Source organism: Periophthalmus magnuspinnatus, chromosome 2 (assembly GCF_009829125.3).
Source record: "Periophthalmus magnuspinnatus isolate fPerMag1 chromosome 2, fPerMag1.2.pri, whole genome shotgun sequence".
Classification (NCBI taxonomy): domain Eukaryota; kingdom Metazoa; phylum Chordata; class Actinopteri; order Gobiiformes; family Gobiidae; genus Periophthalmus; species Periophthalmus magnuspinnatus.
In genome coordinates this window covers 4,066,810-4,092,697 of record NC_047127.1, presented here as the reverse complement: position 1 = coordinate 4,092,697, position 25,888 = coordinate 4,066,810, and the positions used below count along the sequence as shown (strand labels likewise).

The following is a 25,888-nucleotide window of genomic DNA, read 5'->3' as shown; positions in this document are numbered from 1 at the left end:
CCATGAGTTTATTTTTTTAAATAATTCTTTTGAAGCCTGGCTGAAAAGCAATGTCTGAGTTTCACTGGTTAAATTTCATAGATTTTTTAAATGTGTTATTACTTTTATCAGATTCAAGTTATTGCTGTGACTATTGTGAGTTTTTCTTTCTTTAACTGATGGGCACCAACAATTTTGTCCGTGTGTATGTTTTTCATAAATGATTTTCATAAATGATTTTCCTCGACATAAATGTATATAGAGGAAAAACATGTACACACAATGTAGCACATAGGCAAAGAACAAGAAAACACCAAGATATCCTGCGTGACTAGAACCAGATGTCAGGATTTAGTCTAGCACTACAGACTGAGGACCTGACAGAGGGTGTGGCAGAGGGAGGCGTGGGCGCTTCCACAGAAAACTCTGTCCCTGGGGTCATGCTGATGAAAGCTGTCTTTCACTGTCGATTTTTTTTATTTTTTTGAGTGCCTCAGGTTCTGTTTTTTTTTTGTTTTTGTTTTTTTTTGTTTCTCTCTCAACTTTATATTTTATATGATTTCTTGAAACCTGCAGAAAAGGCAAGGCTCGTAGTTTGAGCAAACAAAAATATACAAATAAAAACGGCTACAAAAAAGTATTGATGTAATTGTTTCTGTTGAACAAAATTCAGCACAAATCTTTATCAAAATCAGTATATTTGAAGCTTTATAAGACCTCAAAATGTTTTACTTTTTACTCTTTACATTTTTAAATAGGTACTTAAATACTTTAACTTAAGTAAAAGTATAACGTGAAAAATATACTTCTAATTTATGTATTTATTTATTCTATTGTTTCTGTTTTATTTATTTATTGTTTATGTATTTTATTTATTATTATTATGTATTTGTATTTTATTATTTATTTGTTTATTTATTTATTTATTTTATTATTATTTTATTTTATTTTATTTTTTTACTCCAGTATCTGTACAAAGCTGAACGCCCACTTCTTCCACCTCCTGCTTATAAGAAATTCCATTAGTGTTCCTTTATCCAAGAAAAACTTGGCACTAAGCACATCATATTTGCGATTTTAAACAAAAATTATGTAAGAGCGAGTGAGGAGAAGCCAAATCAAACCCTCCCAGTGATAATTAAAGCACCTGTGTGTTAAATTTCCAGAGAAAAGCAGCTTACCTCCTCCTCTCCAGTAAAACACGTGACGCACATGTGCTGCAGTTACCACAGGAGACCGCACGGGGTCAGTGTTTAGTCAGGCGCGTGTGATCTGATGTGAAACGGCTTTGTGGTGCTATTCCTGAACCTCCGGGCAGCTTCATCTCCAGCTCAGATCCGGGAATGAGCCTCTGCGGGGTCTGTGTCCTGTATTTAAACCGCACCCGCTCCTTTTGCACCATGCCCACAGTGCGCACAGTGCCCACATTGCGCAAAGTGCCAGGGGGCTCGGGCGCACGTGTTGGGTGAAGAAACGAGGATTTTTCTGCAGGATTTCTCTTCGTGGGACGTCAAGGTGGCAGATCTGTTATCATAGGGTGAGTACCAGGCTCTATTTCCCATTGTTGCACGTCCCAAGTCTATTTCTAGACTGAGGAACGTGTTAAATTAAGAAGTTTTATTTTTATTTTTACACTTACTGGGTTCACAAATGCTTAGCAACAACGTTTTATTATTAGTAAAATTATATTAGGATTTTAACATGTGATTATGAACAGTATTACATTTATTTATTTCAGTTTTTTGAAATATTAATCCCATTCCTAATCACATTTATAAAACATAGGATTAAATATTGGTTTACTCAACATATAAATAGATCTTGGTTTTATTGGCAGGTGTTTTGTGGGGTTTTTTTTGTAGGTTTTTGTGTGATTCTTTAGTAATTAGCAAGTGTTTTAGCATTTATAATTACGTTTTTGTATTTAAAATAGACATGTTTGCCCAAATTATCACTCAGAAATATTATTAAGGATTTAAAATGTAATACCAAGAAGTTTTTATATTAAAAAAACCCTAAAATCTGGCCTATTTTATCATGTGAAATCAGTCATTCTAAAGACAAACACAACACACACTCTCATTCAATGTTTTTTTTTTTACTATTTTCTACATTTTACAGTTGAAACCAGAACATACACTTTATATAAAAGACCCATACATGTTTTTTTCTCACTGTCTGACATGAAATCAGACAAAACTTTTCCTGTTTTAGTTCAATTAGGATTACCAAAATTATTTCTATTTGCTAAATGTGAGAATAATGAGTGAAGGATTTTTTTGGACAATTTTTCTTTATTTTTTTCAAACTCAGAAGTTTACATACAGTAACAATTTGGTAAAACTCAGATGATGATGTCATGTCTTTGAAAGCTTCTGATTGTTTTATTGACAACATTTGAGTTAATCAGACACAAACCTGCGGACGTATCTGAAGACACACCTGAAACACACTGCTTCATTGTGTAGCGTCACGGGAAAGCCAAAAGAAATCAAGAAGAGAAACATGGACTTGCACGAGTCTGGTTCATCCTTGGAGAAATGTACAGATGTCTGAAGGTGCCACGTCCATCTGTTCAAACAATTATACACAAGTGTAAACACCATGGAAATGTCCAGCTGTCACACCACTCAGGAAGGACACGGGTTATGTGTCCCAGATGTGATGGAGGTGCTTTTGTCCAAAATGTGCAGATCAAGACAAGAACAAAAGCAAAAGACCTTGAATATTCTGGCTGAAACTGGAAAAGTGTGTCATTATCAACAGTGAAACGAGGACTGTACCGACATGGGCTGAAAGGACACTCTGCAGGAAGAAGACATTACTCAAAAAGAAACAGATTAAAGTTTGCAAATACACACAGAGACTTAAACTCTTTTGCCATAATGAGCATTGTTATGTTTGGAGGAAAAAGGGGGTGGCAGCAGGTGTGCACTTCACTAAATAGACGGCATCATGAGGAAAGAACATTCTGTGGAAATACAGAAGCAACATCTCAACACATCAGCCAGGAAGTTCAAGCTTGGTTACAGATGAGTCTTGGAAATTGACAATGACCCGAAGCATCTGCCAAACTGGTGACAAAGTGGCTTAAAGGTAACAAAGTCGATGTTTTAGAGTGACTATCACAAAGCACTGATCTCAGTCCTGTCGAAAATGTTTGGGCAGACCTGAAAAGGCATGTGCGAGCAAGACGGCCTCCAAACTTGGCAGTAATCGTCTTTCATTCCTCCAGACAGAGTGGTGTGACTGAGACAGCTAATGTGAGAGGCTCGAGGAAGGAAATCCAAAATGTTTAACGCAAGTCAAACAGTTTAAAGGCAATGAACCAAATACTAATGAAATATATGCAGACTTCTGACTTTGAAGAATGCAATGAAAAATTGTCTAAAGAAAGAAAGAAAAAGGTTCAAACTTCTGACTGGCGGTGTAAATGTTTAAAAAGAAGAAAAAAGGTGCCCCAGCTGTGCCCACACCAGTTCTGATTTATGCCTCTGCGGGAGATGAACTCTTGGTAAAGTGTTTTAAACGGTGCCAAACAGGAGCGGGCAGCGTGTGGGAGACCAGATGTCAGGTTGGCGCTATAAATATTTAATTAGCCCTTTAAATTTCAGAGGTTTAGACCGAGAGAGTCTGGTGTTACTTTTGTACTGGTCACTTCATCTTTAAGTTCAACCAAAGATCCACGCTAGTAAAAAGTGATCACACCTTTTTATTGCTTTATTACAGTGAAACGACCTGCATTTTCACAATAATTTTGCAATGGCTTTACTTGTCCCTAATGATGTAACATGAGAATTAGTCAGACATTTTATCGAGTACCAGCTTTGTTTGCTTTTTGTAATCTCAGGGCTTGGCCTCGTCTAGACTTCAAAGTGACCCTGTAGTTTTCGTGCATCATAATTAGGGGCTTGCTGCAGTGTGGGCCGTCGTAAAAACTCCACGAGACCCCGGTAGCAGTAGCTTGTTGACGCCTCGAGGTTGTTTACCGTAGAAACGCCTCGTAAACAACAATTTATATCAGGTTTTTGCTTAAAGGGGCTTTCGGTTTTGAAGTAGAGGGTCCGAAAACCTTTTGTTCTTCGTAAACGGGCGATAGAAGCTTAGATGGTCGAGCGTTTGGGAACAGATCCGAAGATTGGTGGTTCGAATCCCACTCCCGACATAAAAAAAAAAAAAACGTCATTGCTTGAGCGGTCAGATCCACTGATCCACAGGTTGGTTGATGCGATTCCAGCTCCCACAGATGAATGTTGTCTTTGTGTCCTTGGGCAAGACACTTAACGCACCTCGCCTCAGTGTCTGTGTGCACTGGTGTATTAAAGTATGACGTGATTCCTTGATTTAAGGCGCTTTGAGTGACTTGAAAGTACAAACATTGACCATAAAGATGCTTTTGTTCTGCCTGGAATGTAAATAAAAAGCATAAAATTTTGGAGACAAGCACATGACAGTATCAAACTAAGTATTCGTTTGAAATAAAGACACCAAGGATTGAAAAAAATGACAGTTTAAACAAGTTCAACGCCACACTGTAGAACATTCCAGACGTTTGGTCATAGATTCTTCTCCAGACCAAGACTTTGTTTGGTTTCTCACCTGAAAGTTTGGACAGCTCACTAGCGCTTGTGAGCTGTCCAAACTAAACCTTGGATTAGAAAATGTTTACAATAAGACTGTTTTATTTGCGTAAAACTGAACCGCAGATTCCCCATGTTTAGTTTCAGCGGGAGGTCAGGACTAAACAAGGACTAAATTAGAATTAAACCAAGACTTAATCAGCGTTCTGGATGTACTGCAGCTGGCTTAAGGCTCGTGAGTGGGACATGACCGTAGTCTAACTTACTGGAGACAAATGCATGGATCAATCTCTCTAAGTCTATTCTTGACAGTAAACCTTTCAAGTTCAAGTCTGAGTCCATTATTACACTAGAATTCGAGCTTAAGTTGAAGGTTTTAGAGGGAGAGACTGGAGCTGAAACGTTCTCCATGTTTCTGTTTGGCAAAAACCATGACTTCAGTCTCGTCTGAGTTACCTTATGTAAGTTGTTTGGCATCCACACACTGATCTTTTGAATACAATGGCAGAATGAATAACGTCATCCTTTAGTTTATTTTTATTTTCAGTTTGGAGTGAATTTGCTAATCCGATGTGGTAACAGTTGTGGCGGCAGTAGGCGGATCACCGGACCACTGCTATAGTAGATCTTTTCCCACAGCGTTCCTCCTCTGTGCTGTTTTTAGACATTCACAGACGTTTTTGGACAATGAGGTTACGACTGTTTTTTTTTTTCTTCGTAGCCACGGTAACCTGCTGAGGACGGCGATGTGCGCAACAGTCTGGCCCCTGGTTTTGCTGCTCTCTCTGCTGGTTCTGGCCGTATCCCAGACTTTAGGTATGTACGATCTAATACAATCGGGGAAAGACACAAAAAAGTCTACTAAAACCTTTCTATAAATAACTCACCTGGGCGTCCACTACCTGCTTGTCTCTGCATAGACCACATGTGTCAAACTCAAGGCCCATGGGCCAAATGCAGCCCGCCACGTCATTTTATGTGGCCCGCAACAAGGTAAATTAAAAGGCATGACAGTCTTTAAATAATAGTTTATCTGGAGGTACACAGTTACACAGCAAATTTTTCATATCTATGCAAATCCATATGCAACATTTGTAACTTGAATAAGTAATAAATATAGAAACGGTTAATTAACAAGATTAAATAGTAGTTGCATTTATTTTACATTAGATTTGGTTACATTTAGATTTATATATCTTAGTTACATCTGGCCCTTTGAGAGCAACCATTTTGTTGATGTGGCCCTTTGTGAAAATGAGTTTGACACCAGTGGCGTAGATGTATTGCTTTGCTTGGAATGTCCCACAGTATGACATTAAAGTTATCTACAGTAGTTAGTAGAGCGTTTATCCACTGATTCAAAGGTTGGTGGTTCGAATCCCGCTCTCGACATAAACACGTCATTGGTAGAGCGGTCACATCCACTGACCTAGAGGTTGGCGGTGCGATTCCAGCTCCCACAGATGAATGCTGATGTTGTGTCCTTGGGCAAGACACTCAACCCCAGTGTCTGTGTACACTGGTGTATGAATGTGTAAATGTGTAAGTGGTTACTTGATGTAAAATGCTTTGAACGTCTATATAAAAATGAGCTTATACCTACAGTAAGATTTTTTTGCAGAAAGAAATTTTACAATTTAATCCTCAAACTCTGGTGGCAAAATATTAATTGAAAGTTTACTCATGTATTTTAAGTGTATAACCAGATGCAAAGATTAGAAATATGTTGGTGTTGCAGGACTGATGGGCAGAGGTGGGCGGTCCTCAGTTACATTTACAACTTTTAAAAGAAATTGTACTTTTCAGAGCCCTCCTACTTTAGTCATATTTTATTAAAGTAGCAGTACTCTTACTCGAGTAAAAGTTGTGGTTCCTCCTCCCTCTGTGAGTCAGTCTAAAGTGACTTCAGCTTTATGTAACAATATGAAATCATTTGATCATTTGTGTTTCTTGCCGCTCCTTCAGATGTGATTTAGTTTGTCTCATTTTTGTGTCTGTTCTTTGAAAAGACCAGATTTTTTGCTTTATTTCATGTTTTGTCCTTCTCATTTAATTCACGACAGTTACTCTTTAAATTAATTTCACTTGAGTAATTGGGCCACTCCTTTGCACTTCTACTTGAGTAATATTATTTTGAAGTAACGTTACTCTTAAGTATAATTTTTTTCTACTCTACCACTTCTACAGATGGGTTATTGTGGGAATTGTAAATGAACAGACATAATGTAATGTAATGTAAGTAGCACCAACCACTTAACGGTCTGTTTTAGCTGTTTAAAATATTCACGTTCATTACATTTTAAGCTGAAGAATTATTAGTATACCACAAAACTAATTCTATTGACAACATTAAATCAGACCTATTCTGCAAAATCGACTTTCCGGAGCTTTTAACCATGTTATAGTTGTTTCCCTTCAACATTTACTCTCTGAAGTTGTATTTGGATGATTCGTGCATGTTTTATCTTATTTTCAAGACGCCATTTTGCCCATAAATCCCTGTTTTCACCTCCACCCGTGTACGCCCACTGTAACGTACGCACTTCGTTCTCCGATGTTTATTAATCAGTGATACGCACAAGATTCAGCAGCATTGCGTGGTCATTTTGGTACATATGAAAAATAATCTGCTACTCACTAATGTCAGCTGCAGATATCTATAGTTTTCTAACGTGGAAGTCAGCGGATTTGTTTCTTTTTAAGTCGTTTTAGATGAATATTGCGATTTAAAATGTGCAAATTGTAACATAATCATCCACGGGTGTCATAGATTTTAACTACAAAGCAGAGACAAGCGCAACAGGTCTGCTTTTATCAAAAAATCAAACATGTTTCTAATTAAATCTTTCATTCCAGCTGTGGTGACTGCTTCTCCTTCTCCCATCACTCAAGTGGGCCAGTCTCTTAACCTAAGCTGCAGCATCACCACCACCGCCGGCGACACCATCCACCAAGTCCGCTGGCTCAAAGACAAATCCACCCTGCTAGCATACCAGCCCGGCTCTCCCGTCCACGTTAGCCACCAGGATCCCAACATTCTCCTCAGCTCTGCACAACACGAGGCGAGCCACATCACTATAAAAACAGTGCGGCCGGAGGATGAGGGCTGCTTCCTCTGCATATTCGATGTGTATCCACGCGGTCAGCAACAAGGAAAGGCCTGCGTTAAAGTCACTGGTAAGCAGAAATGGGAAAAATACTTTGCAAATGTGTTAGTTACAGAATACTACATGCGTGTAATGTAGTGTTATATGGTCCAATTGAGTTGCATTTAAACTATAGAGTAAAAACACACCATAGGATTAAGTTTGGATCATTATTATGGCCCAGTTTGAACCCAAAACTGTGGGATCAAGTACTGGAATGTGTGTAGATTTTAGGAATTCATGTGCTTCCTAACAGTGCTTCTAAGGAAATGTTTGGATTGGCTTTTAAAAGTAGTGCCGCATGCCTCAAAACTAATTTCTGCTGTAGAATTTGGCCACTCAAACTGTGAGGGTCTTATTCAGCTTTTTGATTGGATAAACAGTGAAAAATGCACACATAGCTGATAGTTGACTTTGACCTGGATTTAAAAAGGCCAAAGTAAGATATCACAAACCTTGGCCTGTTTAATTCCGAATAGAAACGTTTTGAATCTGAATTTAATGTTCTGCTTGTTTTTATACCCTTGATTTTACAGGAAAACGCTTGGAAAAACCTCGAGTTTTGTAAAGGCCTCTATAAATAAAGATTGATCGATTAGTAAAATCTATATTTGGGCATTGCTATGGAGACGTTATTGCAGTTTGTTTTGTGTATAAAGTCCCACATACAACATTAAACTTGAATCTTGCATTTATCTACCGTATTTACTGGAGTATAAGTCGCACCGGAGTATAAGTCGCACTTGAGTATAAGTCGCACCGGACCATAAGTCGCACCGGAGCATAAGTCGCACCAGTCAAAAAATGCATAATAATAAAGAAAAAACCATATTTTTCCCACATAAATTGCATCTGACCGTGACCAAACTATGAAAAAAGTGCGACTTATGATCCAGAAAATACAGTAAATCCCATTCTCTCTTATTGCTAGTAACTGGTTGCCCTGGTGACGTCACTGTAATGCCGTACTGTGGAATATTCCAAGGCGGAGTAGCAGGCCTACGTGACAGAAAAATATAGTTAACAATTCCGACTTTTGAAATTTTAAATCAGAAGCTACAGATTTCACTCCAAGACAAACACGAGCTCATCCGCACAGCTCACACTTCCTGTCATAAAAAGTCATCGCCCTACGCGCTACATGTTAGCCACAATACGAATCACCAGTTTGATTAACAGTGAATCACCACATTTAACATCATTACTCACTTTGCAATAAACTTACACATGCTTTCATTTAATCCCACAGGTAAAGTCATCCACCAAAGCAACACAACAACAATAGCTGGGACGCTAACCACTCTGCCATGCTCCTACACGTTACCAGCGAGAGTTCATCAAGTTCTGTGGAGAAGGATCAACCAGAGCGGGCACTCGACCACGCTGGGGTCTTATTCCAAACTCTCGCTTCACAGAACAGATCGAGTGACTTTGAATAAAAATCTGTCGCATTCGCAGCTGTCGATACAAGAAGCGACGCTGGAGGATGAGTCGTGTTACGTTTGTGAGTTTCATACGTATCCAGACGGGACGAAGAGCGCGACGACCTGCCTCACGGTCGATGGTGAGGATCACGTTTATGTTTGTACTTCCAATATCTGATCTGTTTTGGAGTAGTTTGATCGTTAAAAGTCCAATGAAAAGTGTGTATTGGTCAGAGGTGGATAGGGCAGTCAAAAATTTAAATAAAACACTGGGGAAATTGAAAAAGATCATTTAAAAAAAAAAAAAAAATCACAATTCAATAAGAGGATGTTTTCTTATCCTTCTCAAATGTAACATGAAGTAGCCGATTCTAAGGGAACAAATATCCAAATGGAAAATTCACTATGTTTTATTAACCAAGATAAAAGTATTTCAATGCATTAAAAAAAAAAAAAAAAGAAGACTGGGGAAATTATTACTACTCCTGTATACAATAATAGTAATAATAACTGTCTGGAGCTGATGTAACTTGAGACACAACAGTTGAAGCTGGCGTAACAGGAAGGAAAATACATTTAAAGGAAATTACATCTAGAGAAAGATTAATCAGAGAGGGCATCTGATAATAAATAAATAAATAAATAAAATCATAATTACTCCATAATAGTTTTGTAGTATATTTCTGGATTTTGTTTTATTTTTTTATTTTTTTTTTTACTATTTTCTACATTTTATATACATACATAAGAAAAAAAAAAGAATAAAAATGCACTGAGAGGGTGTGTCCAAACCTTTGACCGGTAGTGTATTTTAAACGACACCAGACAAAAGTTATCTCATTCAATATTTATTTTTAATTCATTCATTCAGTTCATGTTTTTATTTTTACTACTTTACACATTTTATATACACACAGAAGACATCAAATATATGAAGCAAGATATATGGAATTATGTAGTAAAGAGAAAAAATTAAATAACTACACTTTTTTTTTATATATATATATATATTTTTTCTATTCAAATTCTCAAACTAGCCAAGGCAAGACGAGACAAGTTCATTTGTATAGCACGATTGGTACACAAAGTAATTCAAAGTGCTTTACAGAATAAGAAAGACATTAAAATCACAATACAACAAATCAAAACATAAATAATGCAGAATAAAACCCGCCATATGCACAGTTAAACAGAACATAGCCCCACTTTGCTTTGTCGAAAAATATTTAGTACCGGTAGTTACTTCACTTTTTTTCTTTACTACATAATTCCATAAATCTTACTTCATATATCTGATGTCTCTTGTATGTGCATAAAATGTAGGAAGTAGTAAAAGTAATGAATGAGAGGGTGTGTCCAAACGTTTGTCTGGTAGCGTAGATGTTTCAAATGTTCAAATAGTTGCGTCATATGTTGAGGTTTGGTGCTATTCACCTGTCACGTGACTTAAACTGTGGCCTTGGCCTCTCACATGACCTGCTGACATTCATCTGCAGCTCACAAGTTGTGCGTCTCAGGAAAAGGAAGTAAACAAAGTCAAAATCATTACCACGCTGACAAAGTGACCTACTGAACCGCTGTACTCTCATGGAAGTGGTTTCAATTTTTTTTTTTCTCATAATGGTATTCAAGTTGATTTATATATAGCACATAAAACAACTTCAGCTGGCCAAAGTGAGTCAAGAAAAATGAAAATACAGGTCATACACAGAAAAAGAACAATAAAACGCCAAGATATCCTTATTCTCTATTCAAATTTCTAGGTTTGAATAGGACATAAAGGTCCAATTAGTTGTTGTTGCTCAAATTGCTCTCACCCAGAATTCTGAGCGCTTTTGCAGATAGTAGTTTAGTAATTTTCCATAGTTAAGTTGTGATACTTTCCAAAAAAAAAAAAAAACATCTACAAATATACTACAAATGTCTCTTTTCTTTTGTTCCAGTTTTACCAACGCCAAAGGTGAACTACGAGACCCTCCCGTCCGGTGCCGTAGAAGCCAACTGCAGCGCTCAATCCAAACCTTCAGTCCACATCGAGTGGGACTTCGGGGGCGACAATCGGACACTAGGACTCCCTGTGTACTCCTCCCGTAACCATAGCGACGGCACGACCACACAGACGAGCACAGTGTTATTAAAAGCAGCGTCGCTCAGTGACGTCAAGTGCATCGTCCATCATCCCAGACTGGAAAAACCTATTGTGGTTTCGCTAACAAATGGCATGGACTTTACGTAATATTTTCCCATAGTTATTCCTGTTTTAAAGCTGCACTGTGTAACTTGTTGGGAGGTGGGAGGAGGGTGGAGTCTAATACCTGCTCGTCTCTGTGTGCGACCGTGACCATTTACCATCGAGTTTGCACGCTCAGATGATTTATAACTTGGAAAAAATACATATTCTTACCATGCTGCTCCACAAATCGCCATGGAGATAGATACATTTAATGACATTACTGTGGAACATTCCAGGCAAAGCAGCATAGCATCTTTAAAAATGTCATACACAGAGGAAATTCCACATTTAGCTTTGGTTTCATCTGCAAAAATAGCTACGTATTTTTAGATTTTTTGGTTAGTAAGAAAGTAATTATGGTCGCTTTTGATGGTCTTGCAAATCCTGTAAGTCTGTTCAAATTGAAAGGAAAAGGTTGCATAATTATTCTTATATGGAAGGCAGATGGTGACAAATGAGTGTAGTCCTAATAGTGAAGTTTCCTCGTGTTTGTGTGTGTGCAGACAATTCAGCGTTGATCGTGCTCGTGGCAGTGTGCGTGGTGCTGGTTGTGTTGCTGCTCTGTCTGTGTTTCTGCCTCTGCAAGTGTTTTGTCTGCAATAAAGGTAAGCCCAATCAATTTTAATTCATATTTTTTAAAAGATAGTTCATAAATTAGCTTTTATCCTTGTTTTTGTTTTTTTTTCTCCAGAATATTAACAGTATTCTTGCAGTAATACCCGCACAACACAACAGCGGTAACCAGTAACCACACTGTTAGCGTCACTACTTCCTGTTTGATCGCTTTGAGGTTTTAGCAGAGTCACACTAAAATGAATAAATATTTAAAGATGAGTATAGTGGACAGGGAGCTGCGGGTGGATGACACGACACAATTAAAATAAATACTTCATCAGAGGACACTTCTATGTTTGGAAAGCGAGATGTTTGTGTCTCAATGCTAACGCTAATGCTAATTCTGAGGCATAATAAATAATAAACCACCCCACAAACTGAAGTGTTCTACATATAAAATAACTGGGTAGTCTTTATTTTAATGTGAATGTGAATAGGTTGATTATTTTATGTTTTTTCAGATTTTAATAGTGAGCACTGTGAGCTAGCTAGCGTGCTACTGTGCACAGACAGTATTAAAAGTACAGCTATCCAGTAACACTTTACTCAGAGGAGGAGGAGACGGGGGCAAAGGGGTCTGTTGTTCCGGTCCCCAGGGTTTTAAGGGCCTAAAATTGGACCTTCATTCTATTTATTTATATTAGAGGGGGCCCCGTGTGACACTTCTTGCAACGGGCCCCCAAATTTCTGTCGACTGGTCTGACTTTACCAATGAAAATAATTACATTTTGATTATACTTTTTTAAATTTTTAAGTTTAACGCATTATTCTATCCATTAGTTTCAGAATCGTGATAAATTAGCACACGTTACCATGACGATTAACAACTGAAAACTAAATATTACATCTTTTGAATGGAAAAACATCCTCAAAATGTTGCATATAACAGGACGCTGATACCTATAAATGAATTCTTTAAGCTAAAACCAAACCCACATCGATTATTAGATTGTGCTAGGAAGGGCATCTGGCTTATAACCTGTATGAAATGAGTATTTTTGTACACTCATCGACAAATGACTGAAGGTATGACCGTGCACTATACCTGGAATCATAACCGTGTTCATTCAATACCACAGTGTAAATTTAATGAGATGGAAGTGTAAATCAGCCGTCGCTTTTTGTGTTGTATTGAAACGACGCAGCTGCATTATTCTTGGCCACAGCAGTTCTCAAGAGCTCACCATAGGCATGCTGGGAACTGAAAACAACAGTTACATAACAACAAGGTCATCAGGATACCACAAAACCTATTTTTATTTTGACTATGCGAGTTACCGACGACCGTGGACAGATAATAAAACAGACGCAGTTACTGTCGCACTGATGTGAAGTTGTTTATCTCGTAGCTTTATGTGGTGTTTAAAGGCCTCGATATGACACAAAATGGACCGGGAGTTGTGTTGTGTTTCATTCACGCATGTTTGAGTGACACTTTATTATTATTCTAAAGCTCAAAATGCTCTGTTCCACCTTGTGATGTCATGAAGTGGTAGTTTTCAAGTTAGCAGCTCCTTTTACCTTTAGTTAATTTAGTAGAGATTGACTGAAATCATCCAAGTGACTCAAGTGAAGGTGTGTGGAGTTTAAAAACACAAGGGAGCACTTCCTGTATCACTGCATGACATCACAAGGTGGAACGGAGTGTTTAAGAGAAGATTTCAGCTTAAATATGCAGGATTTGTGTGTTAAACATGTGTGAATGAAACAAAACGCAACTCCAGGTCTGTTTGTGATGACAAAACAACATTATAACATCAGAAAATAGTGTGACATGGGCCTTTTTAAGTATCTTTTGTTATAGTTTGGTCCCAGAGCTAGCATAAAGTGAAACAAGCTAAACTTTTACTTGTAACTTGAAGTTTGAGTGAAAAGATAGCAAGGTGGTGACAAACTAACCAACAAACGAAAATTCTACCAAGATTTTCCAGAAAAGGTCATCGAAGGTGTGGTATTCCGCACGAATCGGATAGGCGTTGTTTCGGAAAACTCTTCGCTATCGTCACTGTGAAAACTTTGGTGCCAGTAAAATACCAGCCTTCACTTCCCTGTTATCAAAATCTGACTAACTGCGTATCAAAAAGAACACATTTTATTAAGGCGGTGGCGAAAGTTTTACCTTATTTGGGTCCAGACAATAGGAGTAATTCCATTGGGGACTACGGGAACTTTGTTTTTCCAAAGCAAACTCAATTTAACCAAAACATGCTCTCTGTGTTCATATCATGATTTATATTTGCCACTTCCTCTGGACGCCTCCTTCACTTTGTGTTTCATGGGATAAGGAAGCACATTTTTTTTCAGTGGGAGTAAAGAGGCACAGACAGATCAACAAGTTTTGCGGTGAGACGACAACGACATGCTGTAAATGTCAGTGTGATTTATACGGCGCTAAAAACAACACACGAAATGACTTGAGAATCGCTAGCAACAGTTAAAGTTCATTTGACAGGATAGAATGACAGACTGTGTAAAGAAGTGGACTAAGTGAGTGTGACGTTGCCCATAGCATTTGGCTCCAATCAAATAAAGCTAATCGAGGCTAGCAGTTGTAGCGGCGAATTTAGAGCCGAGTTTCATATTTGGGATTCCGACTGCGAGTATCATAGCAACCAAAGAGCCAATCCGGAGCAAGGCTGTTGAAGATGACGGCCCTTCCTGTCAGCATCATTGGTTTAGCAGGGAGTGGACACTTAGAAACGCTGTCAATCAAACCTGTTGCTAACACTAGAGCAGGGGTCTCTAAACTTTTTCTCACGAAGGCCGAATTCTGAAACATATTTGAAGCCGAGGGCCACAGACCAGTGTCGATACAGAGAGTCAAATGGTGGATTTAACACAGGTTTGACAGAGACATTGTACCTTTAATAAGACTTGTAAGACTATTTTTAGGTCTGTATCACAATGCAATGTGATGTTATTCAGGTTATAAACGTAGAATTACTTCAATTTGTACTAAAAATACTTCCTGATCAATTGGGGCAGTTTAGGAGGAGACATGAGGACTGACAAAAATTGGTCTGAGGGCCGCATTTGGCCCATGGGCCGTGGTTTGGACAGCCCTGCACTAGAGAGAGCGACATCAGGAAAAGAAGGCGTCTGATTTGTCTGTTATTAATGTTCATATCTTGAATTATGGACACTATAGCGAAATAAAAATCATGTAGAGCGGGTTGATACAAACAGTTTAAGACCAAAATGACGAGACTCACTGTCGCAGTTACAGAGACGGGCCACAGTTTTCTAATGTAAAGTGAATTGGAGCCAGAAACAATCTAGTCGGAAGTGCGCCCATGATCACTTTCTATTTAGAACGCAGCAACTAGCAGGTTAGCTATGTCCATTTATATATAGAGTCTATGGGGAGACTACATATTATTCTAAAATGTACTTTATTTTATTTTGTGGTGGAAGAAGTACTCAGTTTTGTTACCAGAGCAAAAAAAAACAAAAACAAAAAAAAAAACTCAAGTAAAAGTATCACATAAAAAAATCTACTTAAAATTTAGTGGACTAGAAAGTACAGACACTGCTCTCAAATGTACTGAAGTAAAAGTAAAAAGTACCCACTGGAAAATTTATTTAGGTAAAGTACAGATACCTAAATACAGTACTTTACTACTTTTATTTTGTTATGTTCCATTGCTGATTATATTTAAGATTTTGACTAAAAACAAAAACAAAAAATAGCTAGTTTTCCAATAGTTTCACATTTATGATTTGACTTCCTGTGCATCACTCATTTTATTTTTATTTTTATTTTTTTGGTTAAATAAATGTTTCTATGATTGTCAGGAAATCATGCTCCTTGGTGTTACCATTGAATTTTGTAAAACTATGAGAAATACTTAGTTATTACTTTGTTTGGCAGGTAGTAACCATGGTAAAAACCTGAAAACCTGTCATACGGACTTAAACCAAAATATATCTTCTTTCAAGGTCACTGAATCAGGGTCTAGACTAAAGCAGTGTGTGAGGCTTAAGCGAGCTTCCACTGAAAACAACCAGTTCTCTATGTGCGGGTTGAGGCGCAGGGTGTAGGCAGTGATGGGAAGAACACTATTCTTATTCATTGGCCAATTACAGCACAGTATTCTGAAGACAAAGAATACTTCTACATGGAGTCGCATTTAAATTATAGTGTAAAGACGCAGCATAGGATTAAAAACAGCTTTATGTTTGTCTGACGCTCACCACAAGATCAGCGTTTTCTGTTTTTGTCTCTAACACTGAGCAGTTTGAAGCCTAACTGTAATGGAAATCTTTACTTACAGTGTTTTATCTAATTTGTACTTTGTTGTATAGACTCGGTACTCGTCTGCAGACCTCTTAGTCCCATTTTCTTATCTCTTAGTTGAATTATATCTTATCCATTTGACCTGGAGATCCAGTACACTGCACTCTGTTGGCCACTGTCTGACACATTTTAGATTAACTGCTTATCCTGTATCTCAAGAAGTGTTTTAGCCTCGTGCTCCTTATTTAAACTGGTTTTCTGTTTCATGTAATTCTTATCTGTGTTGTATAAATATGCAGTATCTATGGACAATGATGCAGCTTAAAGCCAGGGACAGGGAGCTCTTTATAATCGTGCACAATAATTTTAATAAATCAGACTCTTTGATTCAAGACAACTTCTCAGCTCATGTTATTCTTTAATTGTTTTGCTTGTACAACAGTATTTTCAGTTTCTTCCCAACACTGGCTGTAGACTTGTAGAGGCTTAGGGTCACTAGAAGAACACAGCAGTTAGTGTGACAGAATGCAGATGGGGAGCAGAGGTCTGAGAGCAGTCAGAGGCATATGGAACATTTTTGCTCTTGTTTGAAAAAAACAGAAGATAATCCTTCATTGTGAATTTACGGTATTCAGGCAGGGGAATTTTGACACATAAAGTCAATTTGAACAACCCAAGTAATGCCAATATCATAAAATAAGTTTTCCACAAATAATTATTGAGGATTTGAGGGTTTGATTTTAATTCAGTTTTGTTTATTTTTAGTTTCAATTTTTATTTCTATTTTTATTACATTATTATTATTATTATTATTATTATTATTATTATTATTATTATTATTTTATTTATTTTGCTTTTTTTTTTTTTTTTTTACTTTTCCCCTTGCATTTGGAGTGCAACAGTTCAGTCAGTTTTAAAGCCAGATCCCATTCCAATCACTGTGGTCTCTTATTCTGACTGGGATAAATGTGGGTTTAAATGTATTACCCAAAGATGCAACAGAAACAGTTGTGCTATAGTAAGATTTGAACCCCCTACCTTTTGGTTATTGGGAGACTTGGGGCGCTTAACTGTTTGAATGATAAAAATGGTTCTGGGTTAAGTATAGAGACGTCATAGTCCCATTGACAGGACAGAAATGAACCTTTCCTGAATAGGTTTAGAATGATCTTGAGCTGTATCCGAGTAAGTATAAGACACATAGTCTAGCATCAGGGCCGGTCCAGACTATTAGCAAACTGAGCAGCTGCTTAGGGCCCCGAGGCCACCAGGGGGCCCCCAATAGCCTTTACATTTATACTGAAAATAATATAATATATCAAGTTTTATTGAGCACAGGGCTTGTGTGTTTACAGCAGCCTAACATTACATTTGTTTTATATCTATAGTGGCAAAATATCTGCTGCTGCTACGTTTGTTTTTGAGTCGTTTACACCGGAGCAAGGACCCGACATAATGTAAATGTCAGCTCACTGTCGCCAACTGGAACACATTAAAGTCCACCAGAAACAAAGAAAAAATCTCTAGAATTGTAAAAAATCTTGACCCCTCTTATATGTTTGTGTTCTGTTCTTGTGACTGTGGTAGTTGTGACATTCTGGATGTTTTCAGTCTGACATTGGTCACATAAATCCAAAAACAACTGGTCAAGGTGATGAGAGCAGAGTCAGAATGTCGTCAAATGTGAATCACCAACAGCTGAGCCAAGAGGGGGCCCCAGAGACAAATTCAGCTTAGGGCCCCGTGAAAGCTAGAGCCGGCCCTGGACCATAAGGCCACATGGGAATAGAAAAGAAAGTCACATTCTATTGTCTAAATTGTGTTTTTTATTAGCATTGTGTTATTGAAATTAGTCTATTCCTTTGTATCGTGGCGACGTTGTAACATTCACTTTAAACTTGGACTTCAATTTTGAATCCAGACCCTTTTTACACCCCTAACAACTCTTACTGTTTGTGTTTGCCGGACCGTAACTCAAACCGTCCGTGCCCATTTCGGCCTTGTAATGTCTGAGCCCAAACCGCGCGCCAACCCACTAACATACCGCAGTTTCAGACTACAAATACAACCTGTGTGTTCCCTGTTTTGGTTTAAGGTGCATTGAGGGCAAGTGCAACACAAAGACCCGTGTGTGTTTTCAGTACCATCTTAATCTAAAACAGGGCAGGAAATTGGGAGGGAGAGGCTGCATCCTTTTTGACAAACACTTGGAGGTAACAGGAAGGGCACTTTATAATAATGTTTTGACGTTCGATTCAAGTTTATTTCTAGAGCACGTTTAAAACCGCTTCAGATGACCAAAGTGCTTCACATAAAAGTCAGCAATAAAATCAGTATCCAGATAACACAATCCATAGGAAAAGAGCAATAAAGCGCAAATATATCCTGTGTAGTTTGTAGTGAATGCCAGGGAGAAGAGGTGGGGTTTCAGTTTAGTCTTAAGCTGTGTTTAAGACTTGACTGGGAGGATCTGACAGGCAGAGGGCGCTGTTCCAGAAAAGACTCTGTCACTTCTGGACTTGAGCAAGGATTTGGGCACAGCCAGCTCCACCTCAGGGCCCCTGGGTGGAGTATAGGGCAGCAGACAGTTACTCTCTCATAACAGTAAAGTATAAAGTAGTGGTCCAAGAAATTAAACTTGAAGAGTAACTGTCAGGACGTAACATCTGATTTATAATTTGAAGTGAATGTAAATACAATTTGAAAGACAAAACTTGAAATAATGCACAAAATCTGGTATTTTTAAACAGATACAAAACGAAACAAACTAAATATGAATATGTGAAGGAGCTGCAAGAAATACAACTGTTCAAACCATTTCATATTATTAACATAAAGCTTTGTAGACTTACTAAAAACGTTTACACAAGTCAGAGTAGTGCTACTTCTATAAAAATATTAGTATGCTGCTAGAAAAGTACTCTGAAAAGTACAATTTCTTAAAAAAATTACACAAATAAGAGTAACTTAGTAAATGTACGCACCTCTGAGAATGATTCAGGCTTTGTAACCACTTAAATAACACCCTAATACTAACTCCTTAATTAAGCATTTACTAACCGTTTGTTCATTATTAATTAAGTCTTTGTTCATAGTTCATTAAGGCTAATTAAGGTGTAGGCACATGAAAGTGTTTTTAAAATAGCTTAAAATACGCATATACATCCTCTGTCCATCATGGAGTCTAATATAAAACAACTTCCACCTGCGCTACTATTTTTATTACATTTTAGAGCGAGTGTTGAGTGGTTTACCAGCCAATATCAGCCATATGTTCAAGCACGTTCAGGTCACATGCTTCAGACGTTGGCGTTTTGGAGTAAAATCGCTTCAAATGCGCCGGTGCCACATGTTCCCGGAGGTGTGGCGCTCACCTAATTATTGCTTTGGAATGCACAGTGTCATTATTTCAAGCATGTGGTGTTTTGCGTCAGACGGATTGGAAGTAATTACTATATTTTTGCGCAGGGTTGTTTTGAATCCCAGCGTAGAGAAAATACTTTATACCCGGCTGTAGACAGAAGGGTAGATTTAGAGCTTAATGTTGCACAATTCAGCTGTTAGCATGTCTATCTCTCTGGAGACATCGGCGGCAGTAGCTCAGTTGGCGTGTTGAGTGTTTGTCTGCTGATCTGAAGGTTGGCGGTTCGAATCCCGCTCTTGACGTAAATATCAGTGGTGGAGGTTGGCGGTGTAATTCCAGCTCCTACAGATAATTACTGTCATTGTGTCTTTGGGGGTGCCTTAAGTGCCTTGAAGGTGGAAAAACGCTATAGAAAAATGACCATTTACCTACTACTACAGCTGCTACTTCAACAACTAATACAGCTGCTACTACTACTACTACAAACCAACTGTTTATACTACTAATTGCTCTAATTGCTACCATGTTGTTTTATTACCACAAACTAGCTACAACGTTGAATGACACAAAACAGGCAAGCAAGCTGCATATATTTCTGTACTACTATCTGTTGTTAGAGTAGACTTCGGTAAAAGGCTCCCGTGACACCATCAAACCAAGTTACAGGTCAGATCTGTGGAGAGGCGTCCTCACTCTTATTGGATTTAGTATTGAGTATCAAATCTATTCCTTAACATTGTAATATCAGATATAATCAGTGTATAGCTCAAAGAAGCAACAGCAGCAGTATGGGCTTTAGCGAGATTTGAACCACCTACCTTTTGGTTATTGTGAGACTTGACACACTTATTATCCCCGAACCGCCACCTTAACGTGGTGGAGGGGTTTGAGCACCCGAATGATCCTGGGAGCTATGTTGTCGGGGGCTTCATGCCCCTGGTAGGGTCACCCATGGCAAACAGGTCCTCGGAGACGGGTCTGACTAAGAGCGGTTCAGAAGCCCTTCATGAAGAAAAATACAACAAGGCAGTTTACGTCGCCCGGACTGGCGTTACCGGGGCCCCACCCTGGAGCCAGGCCTGGGGTGGGTGCTCGGCAGCGAGCGCCTGGTGGCCGGGCCTTTCCCCACGGGGCCCGGTCGGGCCCAGCCCGAAGAAACGACGTGGGGCCGTCCTCCCGTGGACCCACCACCTGCGGGAGGAGCCATGAGGGGCGGGTGCGGAGAGATCCGGGTAGCAGTCGAAGGCGGGGACCTCGACGACCGGATCTCCGGACATGGAGACTAGCTCTGGGGACATGGAATGTCACCTCGCTGGGGGGGAAGGAGCCTGAGCTTGTGCGGGAGGTTGAGCGTTACCGGCTAGATATAGTCGGCCTCACCTCCACGCACAGCTTGGGCTCTGGAACCCATCTTCTTGAGAGGGGTTGGACTCTCCATTTCTCTGGCGTTGCCCGCGGGGAGCGGCGGCGAGCTGGTGTGGGCTTGCTCATTGCCCCACAGCTCAGCCACTGCGTGTTGGGGTTCACTCCGGTGAACGAGAGGGTCGCGTCCCTGCGCCTTCGGGTCGGGGACAGGTCTCTCACTGTTGTGTCGGCCTACGGGCCAAACAGCAGTGCAGAGTACCCGGCCTTCTTGGAGTCCCTGGGAGGGGTACTAGACAGTGCACCAACCGGGGACTCCGTTGTTCTCCTGGGGGACTTCAACGCCCATGTGGGTAACGACAGTGACACTTGGAGGGGCGTGATTGGGAGGAACGGCCTCCCCGATCTGAACCCGAGCGGTGTTTTGTTATTGGACTTCTGTGCTAGTCACAGCTTGTCCATAACAAACACCATGTTCGAGCACAAGGGTGTCCATCGGTGCACATGGCACCAGGACACTCTAGGTCGGAGGTCGATGATCGACTTTGTTGTCGTGTCATCTGACCTCCGACCGCGTGTCTTGGACACTCGGGTGAAGAGAGGGGCTGAGCTGTCAACTGATCACCACCTGGTGGTGAGTTGGATCCGCTGGCGGAGGAGGAAGCCGGACAGACCTGGCAGGCCCAAGCGTATTGTGAGGGTCTGCTGGGAACGTCTGGCGGAGCCCTCTGTCAGGGGGGTCTTCAACTCCCGCCTCCGGGAGAGCTTCTCCCTGATCCTGGGGGAGGTTGGAGACATGGACTCCGAGTGGGCCATGTTCTCCACCTCTATTGTTGATGCGGCTGCTCGTAGCTGTGGTCGTAAGGTCTGTGGTGCTTGTCGCGGCGGCAATCCCCGAACCCGGTGGTGGACACCGGAAGTAAGGGATGCCGTCAAGCTGAAGAAGGAGTCCTATCGAGCCTTATTGGCTCGTGGGACTCCTGAGGCAGCTGATGAGTACCGGCAGGCCAAGCGTGCCGCGGCTCGGGCAGTCACAGAGGCAAAAACTCGGGGTTGGGAGGAGTTCGGGGAGGCCATGGAGGAGGACTATCGGACGGCCTCAAAGAGATTCTGGCAAACCGTCCGACGCCTCAGGAGGGGAAAGCAGTGCTTCACCAACACTGTTTACAGTGCGGGTGGAGAGCTGCTGACCTCGACTGGGGATGTTGTCGGGCGGTGGAAGGAATACTTTGAGGATCTCCTCAATCCCACTGTCACGTCTTCCGAGGAGGAAGCAGAAACTGGGGACCCAGAGGCGGACTCGTCCATCACCCTGGCTGAAGTCACTGAGGTGGTTGGCAAGCTCCTCGGTGGCAAGGCTCCGGGGGTGGATGAGATCCGTCCTGAGTACCTCAAGTCTCTGGATGTTGTGGGACTGTCTTGGCTGACACGTCTCTGCAACATCGCGTGGCGGTCGGGGACAGTACCTGTGGAATGGCAGACCGGGGTGGTGGTCCCTCTGTATAAAAAGGGGGACCGGAGGGTGTGTTCCAATTACAGGGGAATCACACTCCTCAGCCTTCCCGGTAAGGTCTATTCCAGGGTGCTGGAGAGGAGAATCCGACCGATAGTCGAACCTCGGATTCAGGAGGAGCAGTGTGGTTTTCGTCCTGGTCGTGGAACACTGGACCAGCTCTATACTCTCCATCGGGTCCTCGAGGGCTCATGGGAGTATGCCCAACCAGTCCACATGTGTTTTGTGGATCTGGAGAAGGCATTCGACCGTGTCCCTCGTGGTGTCCTTTGGGGGGTGCTCTGGGAGTATGGGGTCCGGGGCTCTTTGCTAAGGGCTGTCCGGTCCCTGTATGACCGGAGCAGGAGCTGTGTTCGCATTGCCGGCAGTAAGTCAGACCTGTTCCCAGTGCATGTTGGACTCCGCCAGGGCTGCCCTTTGTCACCGGTTCTGTTCATTATATTTATGGACAGAATTTCTAGGCGCAGTCAGGGGCCGGAGGGGGCCTGGTTTGGGAACCACAGGATTTCATCTCTGCTGTTTGCAGATGATGTTGTCCTGATGGCTTCTTCGAGCCAGGACCTGCAGCAGGCACTGGGGCGGTTTGCAGCCGAGTGTGAAGCGGCTGGGATGAGAATCAGCTCCTCCAAATCCGAGGCCATGGTTCTCGACCGGAAAAAGGTGGTTTGCTCCCTCCGGGTGGGTGGTGAGTCTCTGCCCCAAGTGGAGGAGTTCAAGTATCTCGGGGTCTTGTTCACGAGTGAGGGAAGGATGGAGCGTGAGATTGACAGGCGGATCGGTGCAGCGTCTGCAGTGATGCGGTCGCTGTATCGGTCCGTTGTGGTAAAGAAGGAGCTGAGCCGGAAGGCGAAGCTCTCGATTTACCGGTCAATCTACGTTCCTACCCTCACCTATGGTCATGAGCTTTGGGTAATGACCGAAAGGACAAGATCGCGGATACAAGCGGCTGAAATGGGCTTCCTCCGCAGAGTGGCCGGGCGCACCCTTAGGGATAGGGTGAGGAGCTCGGTCACACGAGAGGAGCTCGGAGTAGAGCCGCTGCTCCTACACGTTGAGAGGAACCAGCTGAGGTGGCTCGGGCATCTGCTCAGGATGCCTCCTGGACGCCTCCCTAGGGAGGTGTTCTGGGCATGTCCCACCGGGAGGAGGCCCCGGGGAAGACCCAGGACACGCTGGAGGGACTATGTCTCTCGGCTGGCCTGGGAACGCCTTGGGGTCCCACCGGAGGAGCTGGAGGACGTGTCCGGGGTGAGGGAAGTCTGGGAGTCCCTGCTTAGACTGCTGCCCCCGCGACCCGGCCCCGGATAAGCGGAAGAAAATGGATGGATGGATGGATTGACACACTTAACCCAGAATGTGCATTTTAATCTGCAACCTCAACTGAAAAACATGAGCATTTCACATTGTATTTGGTCAAATGTTTGTACAACTCACATATGCAAATTTAATATGTTTTTGTAAAATAAGCTTGTATTTTAAGTAAAATTTGTGTTTTAGTTTTTGTGGAGAGGGGTTTCTTTATTTTTAATAATATATATATATATATATATATATATATATATATATATATATATATATATGTATGTTATTTTGTTTTCAATTTATACCCTCAACTATCCCTTAATTTGACTAAAGCCAACAACGCTAATGTTCCGCACTTCAAAATTAGCATTGTTAGCTTTTTTCAAATTCTAACCCTGTCAGCTGTTCCTTAATCTGGCTAAAGTTTAGCACTTCAAAGTTAGCATTGATAGTGTTTTTTCAAATTCATATCCTGTGAACTATTCCTTCATTTGACTAAAGCTAATAATGCTAATGTTCAGCACTTCAAAATTAGCATTGTTAGCTTTTTTCAAATTCATACCCTGTCAGCTTTTCCTTAATTTGGCTAAAGCTAACAATGGTAAGGTTTAAGACTTCAAAGTTAGCACTGATAGTGTTTTTTTCAAGTTCAGATCCTGTCAGCTGTTCCTTAATTTGGCTACAGCTAACAATGCTCATGTTCAGCTCTTCAAAGTTAAGACTGTTATCTGTTTTTTGTTGTTGTTGTTTTTTGTTTTTGTTATTCAAATTCAAACCCTGTCAACTATTCCTTAATTTGGCTAAAGCTAACAATGCTAACTGTCAGCAATTCAAAGTTAGCATCTAATTTGTCCAACTGTTTTCAGCTAAATGCAAATTCAAACTCTGTCAACTATTACTTAATGTGGCTAAAGCTAACAATGCTAACTGTCAGCAATTCAAAGTTAGCATCTAATTTGTCCAACAGTTTTCTACTAAATGCAACTGGAACTTGCATAAACATCATCTCTACCCACATTTCTCTGCAAAAATAGTACATTTTGTAGTTTGAAAGTTGAAAAAAATACTTATATATATCTTTTTATCTTTTACAGACTGACTTGGACGTCATTTTGAGCTCCCCACCTCGCACAACAACCACTGCACCCAGACAACAGACGAGATGAGACGAGATCTGTGGAAACCAACACTCACACACCTACATCACCTCAACTTCACAGAACTAGCTTTACTTTATTTTTAAAGACGTAGAAGGCTTGTTTAAATTGAATAACGCCCATGATGCTGGTGTGAGTAAGTTTAGAGAGGTTATTTTAGCTTTTACAGCGTAGACAGTAAAAGGCAGCGGCTGACATTTGTGGTTGAAGCTTGTGTAAGGATGGGACGTGCTGTCATATGGGTGTATACAGCTGACATAACAATGAACTCGCTAACACTACATTACAATTTATATTTGCAAACCAAGCCCTAATATTATTTATGTAAAGCATTAGCTAAAACCATATTTTTTTATTTTCGTTTAATAAAATGTTGATGTAAACTTAACGTCTTGTCTGTTCAACATCACAACACAAATGGTTCAAGGGTTTGTTCCACCTCACACTCAAACCAGAAGAAATAAACTGTATTTCTATTTTTAACTATTATATACTATTATATACTATTATATCTATCTTTTTTACAAAAACATTTTTACAAAAAAATTGCCCAGTTTTGACAATTCGGGGGTTTTTTTGGGGTTTTTTTCTTGTGAAGTTTACAATTTTACTTCCTGGTTGGACATGGACATCAGATGTGACATACGTAAAGGTAATTCCAGTTCCGTTACCTAGCAACCACAATGCAAACGAGAGCCAAAACTTGTCTAAATTACACAATAGTTATGTTTAGATTAATAAAAATAAATGACAACACCTTTTATTTTGTTAAATTAAAGTGCACATATCACACTATTTTCCTGATCTACGTTCTAATGTCACAAACAGACCTGGAGTTGTGTTTTGTTTTTGTTTCATTCACACATGTTTAACGCACAAACCCTGCAAATTTAAGATGAGTTCTCCTCTCCTCTGTTCCACCTTGTGATGTCATCATGTGGTAATACAGGAAGTGCTCCACTGTGTTTTTAAACTC

General features: G+C 40.5%; 1 protein-coding gene across 1 annotated transcript; it reads left to right on the top strand.

The window, feature by feature from the left end:
- Positions 1–1,292: 1,292 nt before the first annotated feature.
- On the top strand, positions 1,293–25,260 carry LOC117384582 (cell surface glycoprotein CD200 receptor 2-like). Its single transcript, XM_055228349.1, has 8 exons — positions 1,293–1,516; positions 5,107–5,180; positions 5,281–5,375; positions 7,416–7,736; positions 8,955–9,269; positions 11,073–11,348; positions 11,866–11,967; positions 24,850–25,260. The coding sequence occupies exons 3-8, from the start codon at positions 5,306–5,308 to the stop codon at positions 24,852–24,854; spliced, it is 1,089 nt and encodes a 362-aa protein (XP_055084324.1). The 5' UTR covers positions 1,293–1,516; positions 5,107–5,180; positions 5,281–5,305; the 3' UTR covers positions 24,855–25,260.
- Positions 25,261–25,888: the final 628 nt, after the last annotated feature.